The sequence below is a fragment of the Frieseomelitta varia genome, unplaced genomic scaffold (assembly GCF_011392965.1).
Source record: "Frieseomelitta varia isolate USP_RPSP 00005682 unplaced genomic scaffold, Fvar_1.2 scaffold_545, whole genome shotgun sequence".
Taxonomy (NCBI): domain Eukaryota; kingdom Metazoa; phylum Arthropoda; class Insecta; order Hymenoptera; family Apidae; genus Frieseomelitta; species Frieseomelitta varia.
This window is the reverse complement of record NW_025110307.1, coordinates 253,563-273,442: the sequence shown is the minus strand read 5'-3', so window position 1 is coordinate 273,442 and position 19,880 is coordinate 253,563. Positions and strand designations below refer to the sequence as shown.

The 19,880-nt window shown below is 33.0% G+C and overlaps 1 protein-coding gene across 12 annotated transcripts in view; it reads right to left on the bottom strand.

Moving 5' to 3' along the window:
- The window catches only part of LOC122533697, a 189,994-nt gene that overhangs the window by 3,056 nt on the left and 167,058 nt on the right, over positions 1-19,880 (bottom strand). For all 12 annotated transcript variants that reach the window (XM_043663662.1, XM_043663667.1, XM_043663669.1 and 9 more), the window contains 5 exons: positions 6,595-6,799; positions 2,695-2,953; positions 2,046-2,157; positions 1,689-1,811; positions 1,387-1,541 (listed from right to left, as the gene is read on the bottom strand). In XM_043663662.1, coding sequence (XP_043519597.1) covers positions 1,387-1,541; positions 1,689-1,811; positions 2,046-2,157; positions 2,695-2,953; positions 6,595-6,799 — 854 coding nt within the window. The remainder of the gene's footprint in view (positions 1-1,386; positions 1,542-1,688; positions 1,812-2,045; positions 2,158-2,694; positions 2,954-6,594; positions 6,800-19,880) is intronic.

Here is a 19,880-nt window from a genome sequence, read left to right as displayed (position 1 = left end):
TTTACACGCTGCTCAAGCTACTACTATATTATTTAAAATATCATAGCTTTACGTTAATGGATAATTAATTTATGATTTAACTTATGACACTTATTGCTTGAATGTTATATGTTTATCATATCAATAGTGAGATTCTACATACGTTTGCACTATTATTAGCAAAATAATGCATTATTGTATCACTTCAATGTTCAATAATGATACGCAACAATTCTCCCTGTTAAAAAATATAAAATACAGTATTGCGATGCAATAATGGTGACGATATATCGTGGCATCACTCTCAAAGTAAAACGTAATTTTCGTTCCATTATACTTCCATTACACTCTTAAATTCGAGCCTCTTTCACTCGCAGATTCAGGTCTCTCGCTCGCACACCGTTACTGATCTATCCCAAACGCCTGTGCACTAGTCAGTGACAGCTGCGGAATCAGCAGTTTTTCTCTTGCGACGCACGCATTTCTAAGAGACCAACTAGGTCACTATGGTCATTTCATTTTTTTTTTTTTTTTTTTTTTTTAGGAAACTTGGAATTAAGAATTCCAAGTTCTACAATGTACGTTTACTCCCCCGCGGGGCGTTAAATTAATCGTCGTTAGACTATTACGAATCTCGCTCTTGAGTTTCTTCGAAGTGAATTCTCATTTTTGTCAATTTCACTCTTTCAAACGTTTGACTCAAAGACCGATTCTGTATTAAGTCAGAGACTTCGATAAGCATATCAGAATATTTTTTTCGGATCGTTTTCAACTCTTTCGTTAACGTGGACGAGATATCTTGCCAGAACTATGATATTAAGCGTATCATGTGCAAATCAAACTTTGGAAAAGTTTATATTTATATTTAAAAAAATATTATAAATAAATATATTATTATATTTATTTATATTATTATAAATAATATTTATATATTAAAAAGTTTAATAAAAAGTATATAAAAAAATTTGTATTTACATTTAAAAAATACTATATATATAAATAAATATATTATATTTATTTATATTATTATAAATAAATATTATAAATAATATTTATACATTAAAAAGTTTAATAAAAAGTATATAAAAAAATTTATATTTAAAAAATACTATATATATAAATAAATATAATAATATATAAATAATATATAATATAATAATATAAATAATATTTATATGTTAAAAAGTTTAATAAAAAGTATATAAAAAAATTTATATTTATATTTAAAAAATACTATATATATAAATAAATATATTATTATATTATTTATTTATATTGTTAGAAACAATATTTATATACAAAAAAAATTTGTATTTATATTTAAATTTATATTTATAAAGGAATTTATACTTTTCTCCTACACGCCAATCTTTTTCGTGCAATTAACGAATGTCTTTAGCTGCTCACCAGTGAATTGTAGTGTGGCTGGGTTGTGTTAATGTTAACTGGTATGGACGGCATGTAGTGATGGGGTCCCATACTCATTTTCCCTCCGGCTGATCCATTTGCCAGGAGGCTGTGCGCCGCTGGAGAGGCGACTGGTTTGTTTTGCGTTGGCGTTTCTACAATTAATAAAATCCACGTGTATTTCTGCCGGAAATTAAAACGAGGAATAAAACAGTAAAACGATGTAGCTTAAAAAAAAAAAAAAACAATTATTGCTTTAAATTTATCGAAATATATTATCAACAGCAGAAAGTGAGTGATACCTGATCTAAGGCCAGGCTCTGTGATAACTTCGACATAAGAGATGGGAAATATTCCCTTTCTGTTTCCAATACGACCCTCGTACCAGTTTTCGTCGACTCTTCTTGTCAAGACCACAAGTTCTCCTAAAAGAACAAGGTTCTCATTCATGAACAGTGCTCTTCTGATGAAAATGTTTTTCTAATATACACTAATACATCTCTAAGTTGACACTAATAATTTTCCAAAATGTAATAATTATTTGATTTATCTGACAGAAATTTAATGAACGTAGACTGTAATTTATAAAATAAATTTATAAACTAAATATGTACGTAATTTCAGTTTAAAAATATATGTATATGTATTTTTATATTTACCTTTGGCTAGAGATAACTCGAGATTCGTCTGAGCGACGAAGTTGAACTTAGCTCGTGCCTGACCCTCGTAAGGTTTCTTTGGTGTAGTTCGCATACCATCGTAAGGCAAAATCTGTAAACAAAAAAAATAATATTATTCTTTTTAATTACTTAAATAATATTCATTAAGATAGTTTAGACATACGAAATACACTCCTACAGTTCAGTAAATAGAAAGAAAGAAATTGCAAAAATCAAAATAATAAATAGTTCATATTATTGAGATTATTCAAATTCAATTTGACTCGAATTAGATTCCTAGATTCAGTTTAAATTACATCTAAATTAAACGTTTAATTCACCTCTATTTCGCTTTACTCATTTAATAATGTAAATAAGAAACGTTTGCAAAGAAATAAATAAAATATTGTTACTAATTTTCAAGCCATCCCTAAAGACATTCAATTTTTCTTTTTTTTTACAAGATTTCCAATAAATTACGATTTCACTGTAAGAAAAAATCGACGATTTCTAAGTGCAAACCAGTGTTTCATTAGCAAAAAAAAAAAAGTAATTCCGTAAGGATAAGTAATTTCAAAGCTTGTTGACGCATACTGAATTGCAACGAAGAAAGTAACGAGAACGCCAACGCTTTTCCAAGCAACATTACCTCAACGTAATTCGATGGGAACAGGCCAATCATAGCATTATGCTCGCCCTCGTACCAGTTCTTGTCTACCTGACGACGCACGAATATTATGTCACCGCGACGGAAATTCAATTCTCGCGAAGATTGCCCGATAAAGTTGTAAAGTGCCCTTGCCACGAGCCGAGGTTCCGGTGTTTGCTCCTGGGATCTGCTTCTGTGGCTCAGATCGTCCACGAAGTCGTCGTAACGGTTCAAGGGAATCGGTGATTTCTGCGACGGTCTGAAATTATTTATTACAAAAAAAAAAAAAAGGAAGATAAGCCTCGTCACATAATAGCGTGAATCTCTGAAGAGTAAAATTGAGCAACAAATCTGCACAGGATAAAGAGAGGTGGCAGCTAATTTGTAACTTTCGTTTAGTTTTGTAAAAGTTTGTCAAGAGAAGACTTTTGTCGTTTAAATAAATTTTATTAGAAAACTTAAAGTAAAAATAATACTGAACAGATACCTATAAATCGCATCATTATTTTAGCTTAAACGTATTTAAAGAAAATAAAATTAAATAAAATTGTTTATTTAATTAAATAAAATTGAAGACTAGGAAGTTTATTAATGTCAAGAGGATTAATGTCAATTCGTAAATTGTAGCAAGTGAACCATCGTATTTAAATACTTTTAGAGAAAAGGAAAAATATTATCTGGATGTACTTTGTATAAAGTTAATTAATTCGATATGTTAAATTAAAAATACATTTATATATTTTACAATTAGAAATACGTTTATATATTTTATAATTATAATATTCCTGCTTCAAATTGTTTTATCTTCATTTATTTTTCATTTTTTTTTTTTTTTTGGCAGCAGTGCTTTATTTTCAATTGATAAGCTGTTTTCTTTTTAAATTTATAAATTACTATTATATTTTTTATTTATCTTTCATAAATTTACGATTAAGTGGTACGAAGAATTGTTACACGAAATCTTCTTTGTTAGATATTACTTATTTGTTTTGCTGAACGATTGGTATAATTGCACTTTGCACCGATGCACAGTCATCTCTTATAAATATTGTATAAGAATTACGCATTGTTCTGAAGATAAGGAAGTAAGGTCATATAGTAGAGCAAATACATGCTGTTGATAGAAGAAAACTTGTTAGAATCTACAAAATAAAAAAAAAAAAAAACAGAAATTATATGAAATAAAAATAAATTAGAATTCTTTTCATTTCACAGAAGTCACAGAACATGCATTATTAAACTACAATCTATTAAATTTTACTTATTTCTTGATAAAATCTCAAGGCAACAACAAAATTTATCATTTGCAATTAAATTAAGTTGTAAATTTATTCTTCGCAGATTTTTGATCATTTTCTAAGTTCCTCACCGTTTAGTTGATAAAATTTTGAGAAACTCGTTCAAATAATGAAATTTTCGATTTCTTAACAAAATTTTAAACATTATAAACTTTGCACTGCTGATCTATAGTTTGTTCTAAGTTCACCATTTACTTGATAAAATATAAAAAAAAGAAACTTGGGTTTAGTACGTCAAAACACTGGAACGAAACGTTCAATAAATTACTCTGTTCAATAAATCAAGCGTCTGATAATAAACAGTATGAAAAATGGCGAATAATTAACATAAATTTCATTTATAACGAATTTATCGACTTCATTAATTTCATTTCCATCGTGTTTCTCCTTCAAACATTCACTTCTTCTAAAAGCGAATAAAAGTAAATAAAACGTGGATTTAAATGGTAATTTAGAACGATGTTGCTTAGAGTAACACGTTTGTCTGATTAATTAAACAACATTTAACGATCCCTCGCTTAAATTAAAATGAAATCAGATTACTATTTCATTTCCAGGCATTTAATATAAATGTGAGTTTTGTATCTACGTATTCCCCATTCATTACACGTACAACATCTATTTATAATTTAACGAGACATTTATACGAATTTCTAATTCCAATTTCTCACGTGGAGTCGCAGGTACATAATTTAAACGTAGAGTCGCATAATTTCAACAGAGGTCGATGTACAAAGTACATATCTACTGGTATCAAATATTCTTTCACAATTCTTTCAGCAACATGCTTGTTAAACGTCTTTTTAATATTTGAATATCAATTTGATTTAAATGAATGTCCAATTAAGTAACATTTAATTAATTTAAATATTAATCTGATGAAATTTGTTAAACAATAGGTATAGATTAATATATATATATATACAGATTAAGTGATTATTTAAATGTTTAAATAATCAATTTAATTAATGTTCGATTGAATAATATTGAACTGATTCAATTAAATATTAATTATATGTTAATAAATGTCAATTTAATAATAAACTGCTACGAAAGAAAACGCTTGTGTCGAATGTTTTTGTAATTTTCACATTTAAAACTCTTTTATAGCGAGTGAAATAATTTTATAATGGACAACAGATTAAGTTCTTGAGCGCCATGTTAAGAAATAAATAAATACGTTGAATTTGGCTCACACTGTACACATACAATTACGTACGTGAAACTTTAATTTACAAGATATAAAAGCAAGATGATTGAAATATTTTATTTAATACGCAAACCATTTATCGTACGTCCAAATGAATGAAATTATTGCGGACGTAGGGATCGGCATCTCGCGCAATGATAAAAGTCAACGACACGTTAATCATGCGTTGTTAGACGAGGTGTAAGTCTATCATGCTTTCCGTTACTTAAGTTATTACGTAATGCATCACGTACTCCAAGTTATTTTACGCGGGCGTTGTTAATAAAAGCGTGGGTGACTCATGCGTGAAAAGAAAAGCCCGACGAAAGAAGAAACACTTTCGTTCCTTCTCATTTTCGACTGTTCTCTAATTGATAATTAATGGGATGCAAGTTTCACACTCCAAATTCCACGAAAGATATTAAATTGTTGAGAGTATTGAAACTATTGCAATATAAAAATATTGAAGTTCTCGAGCAGTGCTTGAACTTGTATTTAGAGAAAGAGTGGTAGTATGAGAATCCAATCAAAGTCACTAATTCTAGTTTAGAATGCACAAAGATTTCGAACGATTTTAAACATTTCTGAATATTTTGAATGCTTGATCGGAACCTTTTCATCAGAAATTATACATCTTCGATATGACTGGACTAAATATTTAAAATATTAATAATATTAGAAATATTAATTAATAAATAAATATTAAATATCAAATAATTAATATTAAATATTAATTAAATATTAAAAATTTTAATAAACGTAGCAAATACGTTAATATCTTTATTTTATCTCTTTTTCGCGTGTGTTGTACGAATAAAAGAAAGAAATAAAAATTTAAATTAGAAACACGGTGTTGAAGTAATATTGTAATATTGTAGTGTATAATATTATAAAATTGAGTAATATTAATAATATTATAAAATTGGGTAATATTAATAATATTAATATTTATAGTATTATAAAATTGAGTAATATTACACAAATGGTAAAGAAAAGAATTAAAAAATAAAAGTTCTTCACACGCAACTGACAATATACTTTATACTATGTATAAATCGCATTAATTAATAGAAATATTTATACTACATTTTTTATGTTATCTTAATTTTCACTGGTATTATATTTAGAAAAGTTCAAGTTACACTGATATTAATTTAAAAAATTAGTTGGCATTGATATCACATCAAATTATCACTTTTACTAAATATACCAATAGAAAATTTGACTGCAAATCAGTATCAGAAAGCACGAAAAGAAACGCACAGATTTTCTCCTTCATCCCCAAAGATACTAACGCTCTGTGAACAGAACGCTCGAATCTTCGAGGTGGGCTCAGCGAGGGCACTTAAGTATGCCATAAATTAAAAGGAAAAAAAGAAAAAAAGAGAGAAAGATCGGTATGACAAGACTTACATAAAGTTGTCGGTATGTCGCCGTGAATTGATATCGTGTAACTCCTGGAGATATTTGCGACGACGTTCTTCTTCGTAAACCCGTCGCATATTCTCCGCGCTTCGACGAGCGAGCTCTTCCTCGCTCAATGGTTCTTTCGCCTCTGTACGCACTGGTGAACGATAGTGAATCGTCACCTCACCCTCCACATAACGCCTCGGTGATTCTACAACAGAGAACGTTCGTTATTATGCTTACGTCGTTTCTCGATATCGTTCATTTATTTTCAGTCTAACGACTCTCGATTCTCCCGTTCACAGTTGTTCTTAATCGTTATAATTTCTTTGCCGTTTCGCGTTACGTTATGTACAATATTTTACAGAGTAAGGTTTTAAAGAGAAGATTACAGTTGACATTCGGACATAGTAAATTAATATATTAATATATTAATTATTACATTAATTAATAAATATTATATATAATAAATTAATATATTAATTAATAAATATTATTAATATTGATACATATATACTACTATAAATATATAATAAATTAATATATTAATTAATAATATTATTAATATTGATACATATATACTACTATAAATATATTTAAATATAAATATATAATAAATTAATATATTAATTAATAATATTATTAATATTGATACATATATACTACAATAAATATATAATAAATTAATATATTAATTAATAATATTATTAATATTGATATATATATATATATACTACTATAAATATATTTAAATATAAATATATTATTTTTAGTATATATACTAATATAATATGTTAAATGTATTAATAAATATATTTAAATATAAATATATTAATTTAGTACATACACTGCTATAAATATACTAAATATTTAAATTGTTGCAATTTCGTAAAATAATAAACCCGGGCTTGTTGTGACATTAGAATTATCAAAGCGATTCGATAAAACGAATCAATTTATAATTTTCATTCGAAATTTCATAAAACGTGAAACAGAGATTTATTTTTACATTCTTGGAGATTTAAATGACTTTCTGTGAAATGTGTAAATAAAAGTTTCTGTACTTTGTTGTGTTGCAAAGCTTTCCTATCTCTGTCCCAATGTCTCTGGATGGAAATTTTACTTTTCGATTTGACAAGTGAGTCTAATGCCGTAGAGAAATGACGAATTTTCACTTTTGTATTCATTCGCAGTCGAACGCTTACGGATCCGAGTCGCATAAATGGAAAATAAGTGTCTCATATGTATTTTCGTCAGCTCGTACTTACGTTTCTTTCTTCGTATATTATAAGAACCAAAGATTTTGCGTGCTTACTCCGAAAATGGTACAAAGTGCACAGTTTCTTCCTTTCTACGTATAGGAAATTTAAAAATATACAAATGTCTTATTATCTTGTCCTTAAGTATTGAAAAATTTCGTTCATGATCGAATCTGCAATAAACTTGAAAACTGAAGCATCCTCTCTGCAATGGCGCCTTAAAACTTGATGTATGATTTTTCCTTGCCATTTTATTGAATTTTGAACATCGCGTGCCAAAAATTCAATCGAAATGAATAATTTACAATTCTTTTAAAAATAGTTTCACAGATTTACGATGTTGTGATTTTTAGAAATTTGAATGATATTTTTATAAAATATATGAACAAACATTCCCTTGACACAACTTCTATACTTTGCCGGTAGTTTTAATTTTTAAATTCATCGAAAAGCGTAATAATTTTATTTCATAATTACTGTTACCTTCTCTTTTCTACTAATTCAACTTAATGAATTTAACTCGCCATCGCTGTCTCGAGTATCTTAAAGTTACTGCTCCTTTCTAAAATATTACTGAATTTACCATTTTTCTTTTTTTACAGGATGTGTGAGTCACGCATCTCTGATAAATACGAGCATTGTCCAATTTTCGATAATGCTCGGAAAGTGAATACCGTGCAACAACGATTCGAAATCATATTCTTGGAAATCCGAACAACAGATGACAATCATCGTGGTTAATGGCTCGGACGTGTTAACGACTGCGACAGAACATGTATTTCCCCGCGTCGAAAGTTTTCGTTGTTGCCACGCACGATACCGGCCAAATGGAGCATTAAAGCCAACGATATCATTCTTCCTTGATTAATATCAAACTGAAACGTACGCTGCCGCTAATGAAATGCTCGACGCGTGCATGGGTACGCATGTATCATAATGACAAATGGAATTAACGCATAAATTATGACCATTAGCCCATTGTACGTGACAGCGTTCGATAATCAATATCCTTTACGTATTATTATGTATTTTAACGATTAATAGCTCTTCGAATGTCGCGCTATAAATTTTATTATTGCTCTTCTATTGTAACGTGAGCGTGAGTACACTACTGCGTAGGTAGGTATATTACGTGTTACAGATAATCGCGGAGTTTAAACGTTCGTTGAATGAAAGAAATTTTGCCATTGGTAGAATATAATAAAGTTATGCAAAATTAGAAAATTATTAAGACATTATTAAGAACATTCGATGCACGAGTATTTTTTGCTTATATTTGCTTGCTAATACGATCAAGTGAGAAAAGAAATATCATTGATCCTAGTAATCATTCAATTCTAGAGACTGGCAATTAACATCTTTCCTTTATAAAGTAAGAAACCCTGAATGACGCTGAAACAATCACTATAAACGCACAAGTTGATCAGCATTCTATTGTAGATAACCTCGATACACGATATGCAGATACACGTCTCTCCTTTCGTGGTGTTGCCTTACGAAACATGAGATTTGAGGGTCTTAGCCGTAAATAATCACACGTTTAACTTTTATAGTTATTGAATGACAAAAAAAAAAAAAGAAAACTCATATTATTGTAAATTTTCATATCCCCATGTCTTTCAATTTGTTCACTTAGCGTTCAGTTAGAAAGAAATTAATGAAAAATTTCATATCTATGTATTTATTTCCACAATAATCTCAAGTATCGTAGTATGACTTTTTACAAAGTATGATTATTACGTAGTATGACTTTTTCTCTTCTCCTTGTGAAACAAGAGAGAAAATTAAATTTCATGCTCGCAGAATATCATTTTATTCGGAATTCGAATAATTAGAAATTCTAATTTCGACATTCGCTTAACTTTCAACTGATATTAGATCATATTAGATGACTGTAGTCATTTATGTAGTAAAGTTCTGATTTTACTTGATATTTTACATCCTTCGTGACTAATAAGAAAATTAAATAGTTAAATAAATTGAAACTCAACGTAGCTACAAAAAAATAAATGTAAAATAATCAAAGATCAGAGTTGATGACAAAAGTTGAACAGCTTTTTAATTAAAAATTCCAAAACCGAGCAATTGGTCTCACGATTATTGTGTTTCTAATGTAAAAGTCCCCTGTTACATTCGAAATTGCATGTAGGTTACCACTATTCTACTATATCGGAACAAAAAGATAATGCGACAGACTTTTCTTTTAAAAATTTCGCAGCTCTCATTTCTCTTTGTGACCTTTGCCAAGGCATGTATGCATGTACACCCATTTCTCGTACATACAGTGACCCAGAATCAATAGGCGTTTCACGAACCAACGTCTTTGCATTTCCGATTCTCTCTGGAAATTATCAGGGCATGCAGAAAATTCTCTGCCGGAAGACCAGCGAACTTTTTATGCGAAAAATCGGATCGTAGATAAGGGACACCGGTGTTTTAACCCACATTGAGATCGCGTCGCGTTTACTTCCTGCAACAGGAAGTTATACGGCTTCTTGGCTCGCGCCAAGAAAGAAAGCTTCGAGGGAAATTCTGTCGAAGAAGCCGACGAGAATGGCGCAACTGGATTACTCGAAAATAATAATTTACATCTAACGTGCGTCTAAAATTTGCTTTGGACAAAAGCAGACAAAAGTTTTAAAGAAGAAGTTGAACGAGATCGGCGAAATTAAATTCGAGATCCCTCTCTTCTCGAATTAGAAATATTAAAATTGGACAAAAGAATTTCGTTACCAAAGTTATTAACGATGGGAGAATGTGATTGAAGTTCGATTCAATTATACTGATAGATATATAAGGATTCGTGGATTTTATCGTTTATTAAAATTAGACAAAAGAACTTCGTTACCAAAGTTATTAACGATGGGAGAATGTGATTGAAGTTTGATTCAATTATACTGATAGATATATAAGGATTCGTGGATTTTATCGTTTATTAAAATTGGACGATCTAAACGTCAATAATCATGTAATAATTATAATAATATTCGAATCGTGGAATAAATTTTATATGTTATGTGATAACTGTCTATACTTATGGATAAACTTGTGATTATCTTTTTGAAAAATCGTATATTAACGATATCGACAAGAGGGCCGTTCGAATAATAAAGGTTCAACTCAATTCATACAACTGTGAAATGGAGAATTTACGGAGTTATAATTATCATCTATCGCAAAACACAACAATTACTTTTACAAAACATATCAATTTCGGAGTTTATCGAATTTTAAAATAATAGCATGAAACAGCTTTCTTTCTTGTTGAAAAATTTATATAAATTTTTCTACTGTTTGTTTCGATAAAATACAACTTTATTTTACGCAAAAATACCGTGGATTTTGCCAGCACGTTGCCAACGGCCGTAATTAATTTTCTGACAGTTTAACAAGAAATTTGTCAAATTTTTTTTTCCCCCCTCGTGCGATGCAGGCTCTCCAAACTGAAAAATAATTTTCACGCTGAGAGTCGTCCATTTAAATGCACTGAAATCGTTGAATTTTAATATTCTTTATAATCGCTGTATTTTAGCTACGAGCCAGTCATTTGCACAGATGATCGCAAATATTTGAATGTATGAATATTTCTGAAGCGCAGTGTTCGACTGTCGACCTATTTTCGTAAAAAACGTTTCCCCTTGTTTGGAATTAATCGCTGGCAATATTTATCGGTCTTTGAAAGCAGGGTACACAGGAAGTTTTAAAAAACTGATAGCATTGTATTAAAGATATTAAAAAAAAAAAAGAAAAAAGAAATGAGAAGAAAATAATTGAATAAGAATATAAAAGAAATTACTTATAATAATCTAATATACAATAAATTGTGTTTGATGGTTTTATCGATAGTTTTTAACGCAATATGTAAATTACAGAAAGAGTTAATGAACATTTTTCAGGCCTTTAGTCTCATTAACTGTTTTGGTAGCTATTTTTATACTTAATTATTTTCATGAAATTACGTATACACGTCTATTTTATTTTCATTATTTTTCAGTTTAGTTTTTCAAAGTTTTACAAAGACTAGCAACGAGCTTATTTATTTCTAAATGACATATTCTCTGCGTTTCAATCTATGTTTTCTATATTTACATTTCAGGATTCGTTATTCAAACGAATAACTATATTCTCAGTCAGCTTTGATAAAAATAAAAAAAACTTAACAAAAATCTTCCATTTCAAACTGTGCAGAATTTTAATTAACTGTCATAATTTCTATAATTTTCAATGCAAGTTAATCTATTCGAAAAATGGTAAAATTCAATTTCCAATTTCTGTATACTGCTACTTATTATTCGCAAACGGTCAATTTAAAAGAAATTCACCGGCAGATTCCACTTTTAATTGATTGACAATTAATTCAATCCGCGTGTATACACGATTCGTCTCTGTACCCATGAAATATACATATACTTAATTACTGTGCATTCAAAACTGTATGAACACAATCAATACTCCCTGACCTCGAAAAAGAGAAAAGCAACGAACAAACTAAAATATTGACCACATCTAAAAAGAAGAAAAACGCTGCATGCTGGAAAACATTTTTCAGAAAATATTTTATTGTATCAGCAATGTTTTCTTGTTTTCTTTTTATAAGTATAAGTGGACATTTCCTTGAACATTTCTTGTTTGAGAATTGTCAATTTCAAGCTTTGTATAAAATTGCTTTGCTTTCTTTCTTCTCATTAAAAGAAGAAGAAGAAAAAAAAAATATGGAATATAATTTCAGTCGTTTTATTTCATGCGAGATAAGTCTATAGCATGAATGGGTTAATAAAAATGAAAAATAAAAAGAAATCACTAAGAAAAACAACGAGCATTTCTCAAATTTTGTAAACCTGCCTAATACGTATAGAATGAAGTATTAAATCTCAATTAAACTGCAGTACTCTTTCGAGTCTGTAAAATTCGTTTTCATTTCGTATTTTTCTGTAAACCGCGGTTGTTTGAGAAATTCAAGATTCTGAAAATTTTACAAAAAAAAAAAAAAAAAATGCACAAAATACGCGAAAATACATAAAACAACCAAAATAGTGCACCCAACATAACTCGTCTGGCAGACGAGACAAACATCTTTTCAAAACTCTCATTCCTTCAACGCTGGAACTACCAAAATGGCCAAAATGACTAATTTCTAATTTTTTCGTAGCAATCTATCACGTCGTATTTTCTAGAAATTCGAATGATGTCAAGACGTATGGAGCGAAAAGTTCGCGTATTATCCCCACCACTCCAGTTTCTTTGACGCAATTTTAGCTTCCAGCGTGAATCGCGTTCGCGAAAGTAGACAACTGCACAAACATCCGCAGTCTGGCGCTAAACGCGTAAGCCCCTACGTTTCCGCGATTCAATTCGATCGAGAATAAATTCCAATTTTCGCGGAATTGCGACAGGCGAGCCACTTTTGCCCCTGCTCTACAGACACACGAACCAACAACGAGTTAACAAACAAATTACCATAATATTGCAGCGAAACGTGAGCAATCGATGGGAATTGGTGACGCGTCGAGCATCCAGGCTCGTCGATAAGGCTTCCTCGGCGTTTACGGCAACGAACACCTCTCGCCCCGAGCGGATTGCGCGAATTCGTTTGCAAACTGGACGCGAAAGTGAGCGAGCGAGGTACGTATGTACGCGCGCGGCACGCGTGTATCCGCCAGGCTACAGCGAGATCACACTGGCTGATAAAGCGAATGCAACTGCAGTCCAGAGCCTTGGCGAGCACGAGAGGATCGCAGGTTGCGCTTGCGTCTACCCACACAACGTTTGGACTTTAGGCTGTTACGAGGGCACATGCTACACATACGAACACTGATTGCGAGCGGGTTATAGACGCTAAGAACTGCAGACGCGACGACTGAAGAAGTATAAAGTATAAAGTGTACAGGGTGGGTCACCGCATCCAGATTCACGTCATTGTTGTTAGCGGAAAATGTTGTCAGATGAAGTTGAATGGTTTTGGAGAGGGGTTCTTGTAGATGGACGTGTATTTGGAATCATGTATTTTTTGTTACATCAGTTGGTGCATCTTCATATTCTTTACAAAAAAGTATTAACCTATTTGTGTCAGAAAGTCATTAGTTTAGGAGATATTATTAATTTCAATTTTGTAAAATCTATGCGTGAAAGACACAGTATAAATATAAGAATACTATCCTTCTTCTTCCATTTTTTTTCATACGATAATTTTACAAAATTAAAATTAAAATATCTCCTACACTAATTTCTTAACAAAAAAAGTATTAACCTATTTATGTCAGAAAGTCATTAGTTTAGGAGATATTATTAATTTCAATTTTGTAAAATCTATGCGTGAAAGACAAAGACAGTATAAATATAGGAATACTATCCTTCTTCTTCCATTTTTTTTCATACGATAATTTTACAAAATTAAAATTAAAATATCTCCTACACTAATTTCTTAACAAAAAAAGTATTAACCTGTTTATGTTAAAAAATTAGTTTAGGAGGTATTTTAATTTTAATTTTGTAAAATTATCGTATGAAAAAAAATGGAAGAAGAAGGATAGTATTCTTATATTTATACTGTCTTTGTCTTTCACGCATAGATTTTACAAAATTAAAATTAAAATATCTCCTAAATTAATGACTTTTTGACATTATAAATGGGTTGATACTTTTTTGTAAAGAATATGAAGATGCGCCAACTGATGCAATAAAAAATATACGATTCCATTTAAAAAAAACACGTTGATACACGTCCATCTACAAGAAAACTAGCATCATCGAAATGTGACTCCTCTCGAGACCAATTCACCTTCATCTGAAACATTTTTCGCTAATAACAATGACGTAAATCTAGATGGCGATGTGTGGTAACCCACCCTGTATATCCAGAGAAAAGAAAGTGCGAGTAACCAGGGAGAAGTTTATGATGTAACGAAAAAGAAACGCAAGACTTCGTTTCATAAATTTTTAGACGAACGGAAAGTTTGTCGAATCGTAGATGCATGAAAATAATTTCTGGCAGGTTTCTTTCGTTCTCCAAGGTTTTAACCCTTAATTACTATTGTATGGTCTTGGAGTAACTTCGGATGGTGCAAATTGAACATTTATATATTGCACGCATGATGTCAAGTGCTTTATAAATTTTCGAAATATACTCTTTTCATTTGAGTCATTTGTAGTTTGTACATGTACAAAATTTTACGTGAAAACAGTCTAACATTTACAGTGAGGAAAATTGTTACATATAACAATATATTCGTAACGTATCATAAATATATTTTAATATATTATTTAAATAATTAAAAATATATATATTGCATGGAAAATCATTCAAATCTGTAAACAGAGTAATTGATCATTTTTGTAACCGATTACTGAACGTGGTCATAGTCATCAATCGATTAATCATTGTTAAGATAAATCAGTACTCATAAACGTCTCCCTCGTTAATTTATATTTTATTAGAATCAGTACTATGCACGTTGAAAATTGTATAACATGCATTATGAGTACGTTCGAAAAATTCTTCATGTCATTTTAATCCTCTAATCACGAGTGTCAAGTATTAAATTATTCAAACATTACACGTAACTGCAGAGTCCTCTTTTGACCGACAAATAAAGTGAAATTAAATTTGCTGCAATCGAATTAAAATAAATTTCACATTAAACACTCGATCAAATACTTTCTACATTAAGGATTAAATTACGTTTTGTCGGAATTCTCCGCGTTTGAAATTCATCTCGAATGCCATCAAAACCTTGAAAATGTACACGGATGAATTTTCAAATTGTAATTGGAACTTTCCATTAGAATATTCATTCCACTGCTCATTAACGTAACGAACAATGGCAACTGCGAAAATCAATAGTGCCTCTTTTCAAAGTTTAGCTTGATTCCTGATGTCAAAGTCAACATTCGTTACGATTCAATTTACTTAAAAAATTCTATTGAATACTTTCTTACATTACACTCTTAAAATAAGAGTCGTAAAAATGTACTAAACAATGATTAAACGTTAGCAAAATAATCAAATAATTACTAATAACCATTAAACATACAATAGATTGTAAATTAAAGAGTTATTAATTTTGAAACATTAAGTGAAATATTTCTATAATCGAGGAATGGCAGAACAAAATGGCAGTTGTTAAATTTTTGTTGTTTCCAGGTTAAGTAAACCGGAGAGAAATTACAAACGTGACGATTCGAAAGAGAAAAAGCGGGAAAGCTAGTGGTACAAATTACGTGTAAACGATCGATGCGCCTCGGTCTGATGAATTCCTGACCGGCTGTAAGGATATTTCACCATCACGGTTACATTTATTTCCTGAACCGTGTTGAAACAAAACACAGTTGCCTCCAATTTCTGACAATTTCAGCCAATTTTCCTGGATACGTGAAATCAATTCCCCCAAATGAATTTATAAATCGATGTGAAATATCACGTTAGATAATCAAATTTATAAAAAAAAAAAAACCAACCTCCATGACGAAAGAAAGTAATAAAATTTTCAATTGTTATTTCGGACGAATTTAATACACACGCACGCATCAAAAGTATTATTTATCTCTCTCTGTTGTTTCCAAGAAATTTTATTTCCTCTTTGTATTTTTCGTATAATAATTTCCGTATAATAACGCAGAATTTTGAAAATTATTATGGACCGCAAAGGGTTAATAGATTATATACCTTATGGCTACGTGCTTGTATGTACACGTATGTACATGTACATATGTACAAGCGCTAATGTATCTTGGTGATACTGCCCTTAGGTCACTGCAACTATACAATCGCGATATTATTATCGCTGTATTTTCAGGCACAACTGACGCAATAAATTCATTTATCCACTCGCAACATTTATTTTATTGTGAAACGTTGCTAAGATAAAAATAGCCCTGTTGTAATTAAAGGCCTTTTTATTTCACGTTTCATTGTTGAGAGGATTACAACTGCAAATTAGTAAAAGAAAAATTTCCTAATCCCGTTATCTCCAACTGTTTGACTCACTAAAATTATTAGTTGATCAATTATTGTAATAAGAAGATATGCCAATTATGAATAACTCTGAGAGGAAAGGAGAATTTCTTGCATTCATTTGAACTGATTGCTATTAAAGCTTGTTGTTTAAAGCAAATTGTCCAATTAATTTGTTTTAATTAAAAGAACAGAGGATTTTCAACGTTGGAATTTCCAAACAGTAAAATTACTACCCACGAATGGGCTAATTAATTTTGTAGTACTTAAGGTGCACACGAAACTTGAGAAAAAAATTTCTGTAATCTTAATATTACTTCTTCAGATATATATTGATATCAAATGATAATAAATTATCATAAATTTAAAAAATCTCTATAATCTAGGTCTAGATTATTAATGTTAATATTATATTATATATTTATCAATTGCCATATATATTTAATCTCTCATATTCCCTATAATATATTCAAATATAAATAATAAAATCGTGCACAATTGCTCGTTATTTACATCAGCTAGTTAGTTTCTCTGTCAAACTAGACTCCGAATATATTCACTTTCGTTCCAGGTTTTAATAACCAAATAGCTCTCCTGGTCTGTCCTCCTATAGACACAAAGCGAATAAAACATTTCACCGTTCAACGTGCAATGTCTGAAAATCTCCTCGATCGTTAGATCACTGCTTTTTCCATCCCCTTCGACGTGACACCTTCATTCTCACGAGTGTACGTGCCGTACGCGACCGCGAAACGATCTCTGAACGCGGACTGCCAAAAGATAAAGAAGCCAAAAAGACGACAAACAAAGAAAACAGAGACAGAGAATGAGAGAAAGAGCAGAAAGCAGAAAGGCAGAGCCAAACCTAACGGCACCGCCAACCAGGTATTTATAGCAGGAAGAGAATTATTTCAGGAAAAATTATGCGCATGTTTACTGACTGTACGGAATCGGCCCGTAAACCGAGGGAAGCGTGCTTCCGCTGCCAGCCTGCGGTCCGCCGAACGAATTCACGTGATCGTACAAAGGTACAACGCCGCCGCGTCTCTCCCGAAACGCCTCGAGCCCAGCCACCTGTGAACTATGCTCGAGATTCACCGTGCAGCTGCCGCTCGCTCGTACATCGATCGTCGAGTTGTTGTAATTGTTCACCAAATGCGGCGATCGCAGATCCCCAGTCGCTGTTAAATCACCGCAGGATTTATGCAAACCGCGCTCGAACCTCGTCGATGGCTCCTCCTCCATCGTCTGTTGACACTGATCCGCGTTATCTCTCCGAACGTAATTCCCAACTTCCGACACCGTCTCCATCGCCCGCCGTCCATCGTTTCCACGGCAAGTTTCCACGTCGGACTTCTTTTGTCCACGGTCCTCCTCTCGATTGTCGCCGGAGGTACACTCGCCGCGTACAATGGCCGGCTGGCTCACCAGGGGGCGATCGTAGTTTCGAACGAGCGACACCGTGTTCAACCACTTCCTCTCGAGGGCTTCCACTTCCTCGTACGTCTCGTTCACCTTGGACAGGTCCAGAGGAGGTGGCACTTTCGTCACCTTCACTCGTCGCAGGGTCAGACTCGTCGGTTCCCCGCGAATGTTCGACAGATCGATCTGCGACCCCAAGTATCTGCGAAGAGTCGGCTTGTCCTCGTTGGCCTCTATGTCCCGAACGCTCGGTATGTTCGTCGTCGCTGATTTCGAGCAGTATCTGAGGGACGAATCTGTCGACAGGTTATTGCCGCTCGAGATATCGGACGTCTTCTCGTAGTAAGATAAATTTGGCAGCGACTTGCAGACGTTCTCCAGAGAGTTCCACTCGCTCGTCGAACCGAGTAGTTTACCTCTCGTCCAATCTTTACTTTTGTCGTGCAGCGTTCCGTTCGATCTGTTCGCCTCGGAGATGGACGAGTTCGATCTGTAATTGTCTCCGGTCGTTCCTTCATCCTCTAGATTTTGAAAGCGACGCCGGCGTCTGGAATCTCCAGCTTCCTCCGTCAGATTTCGGAGATACTCTTTACTTTGATCTTGACCAGTCGTGCCATCCTGTTCGACATCGCCTAAATTACTCGAGGAATTAAACTCTTGGCCAGAATTTTCCACAGAAACCGTGGGTTCCTTGATCTCGTACAGCTCGTTCCTCGACGGCGCCATGTTCACCAACAGTTTCCCATTTCTCGTGGTCGACAGGATGCGTCCACCCTGTACGTGGCTCACGTTCGTCGACTGGTTTTTCGAGTAACTGGCCCTGTGAGAGAACCTGTCGCTGTTGCAGCTCTCCTTCTCCACCAATTCAGGCGTGACGTTCGACTGACACCTGGACTTCCTGTCGTTGCTGCTTATGGACGACTGATTGCTCTGGCTGGTGATGGTCTCCGTGCTACCGAATCCGCTGTACTTCGACACCGTGCCGGGATTCTTCCTCTCGTACACCTTGGGAAAGTCATAACCGGCCGTGTCGTTGCCCGGCATGCTAGCGAAGAATTTCCTTCTCAGGTATCTGTTGCGCTCGAAGATCTCGTGCAGCCTCTCTCTCGTCCCGCTGTACGCTGGCTCGTTGTCGTAGACACCGCCGTAGTTTACCGAGTATTTCTCCTCGTCGAAGTGATTTCGAGGCCGAGCTGACGAGTCATCGTTCAGAGGGCTGTGCCGTTTCCGTGCCCGACGATCAAAGTTCCCTTCTCGATCGTAATCGTAATCGAGGAAGTAGCTCCTCTCGAACTCGGTCTTCGGCCTCCAGCTCCATCGATACGTCTCATCGGCGTTCGGTTTGGAGAAGTCGCCGCCCGTTTGAAACTCGTCGTTCAACTCGTCGCCGGATTCTATCCAGACGGACGTCGCCTTTTGCATCTGTGGCATCGAGTATCGATGACAGTTGTATCGCAACGGTTGACACCCGAATTGACGATGGTTGTTCAGGCGACACAGCTTCTCGAGATCGTTGATCTCGTTGGTGAGACTGGCCCATTGGGGACTCTTCTCTAGGTCGTCGACGCGCGGCAAATTTGAATTTGCCATGTTTGCTTTTGTTTCTTCTTGGAGAGTTTTTTTTTTTTTTTTTTTAATGTTTCGTCACAATGATGTTCGTT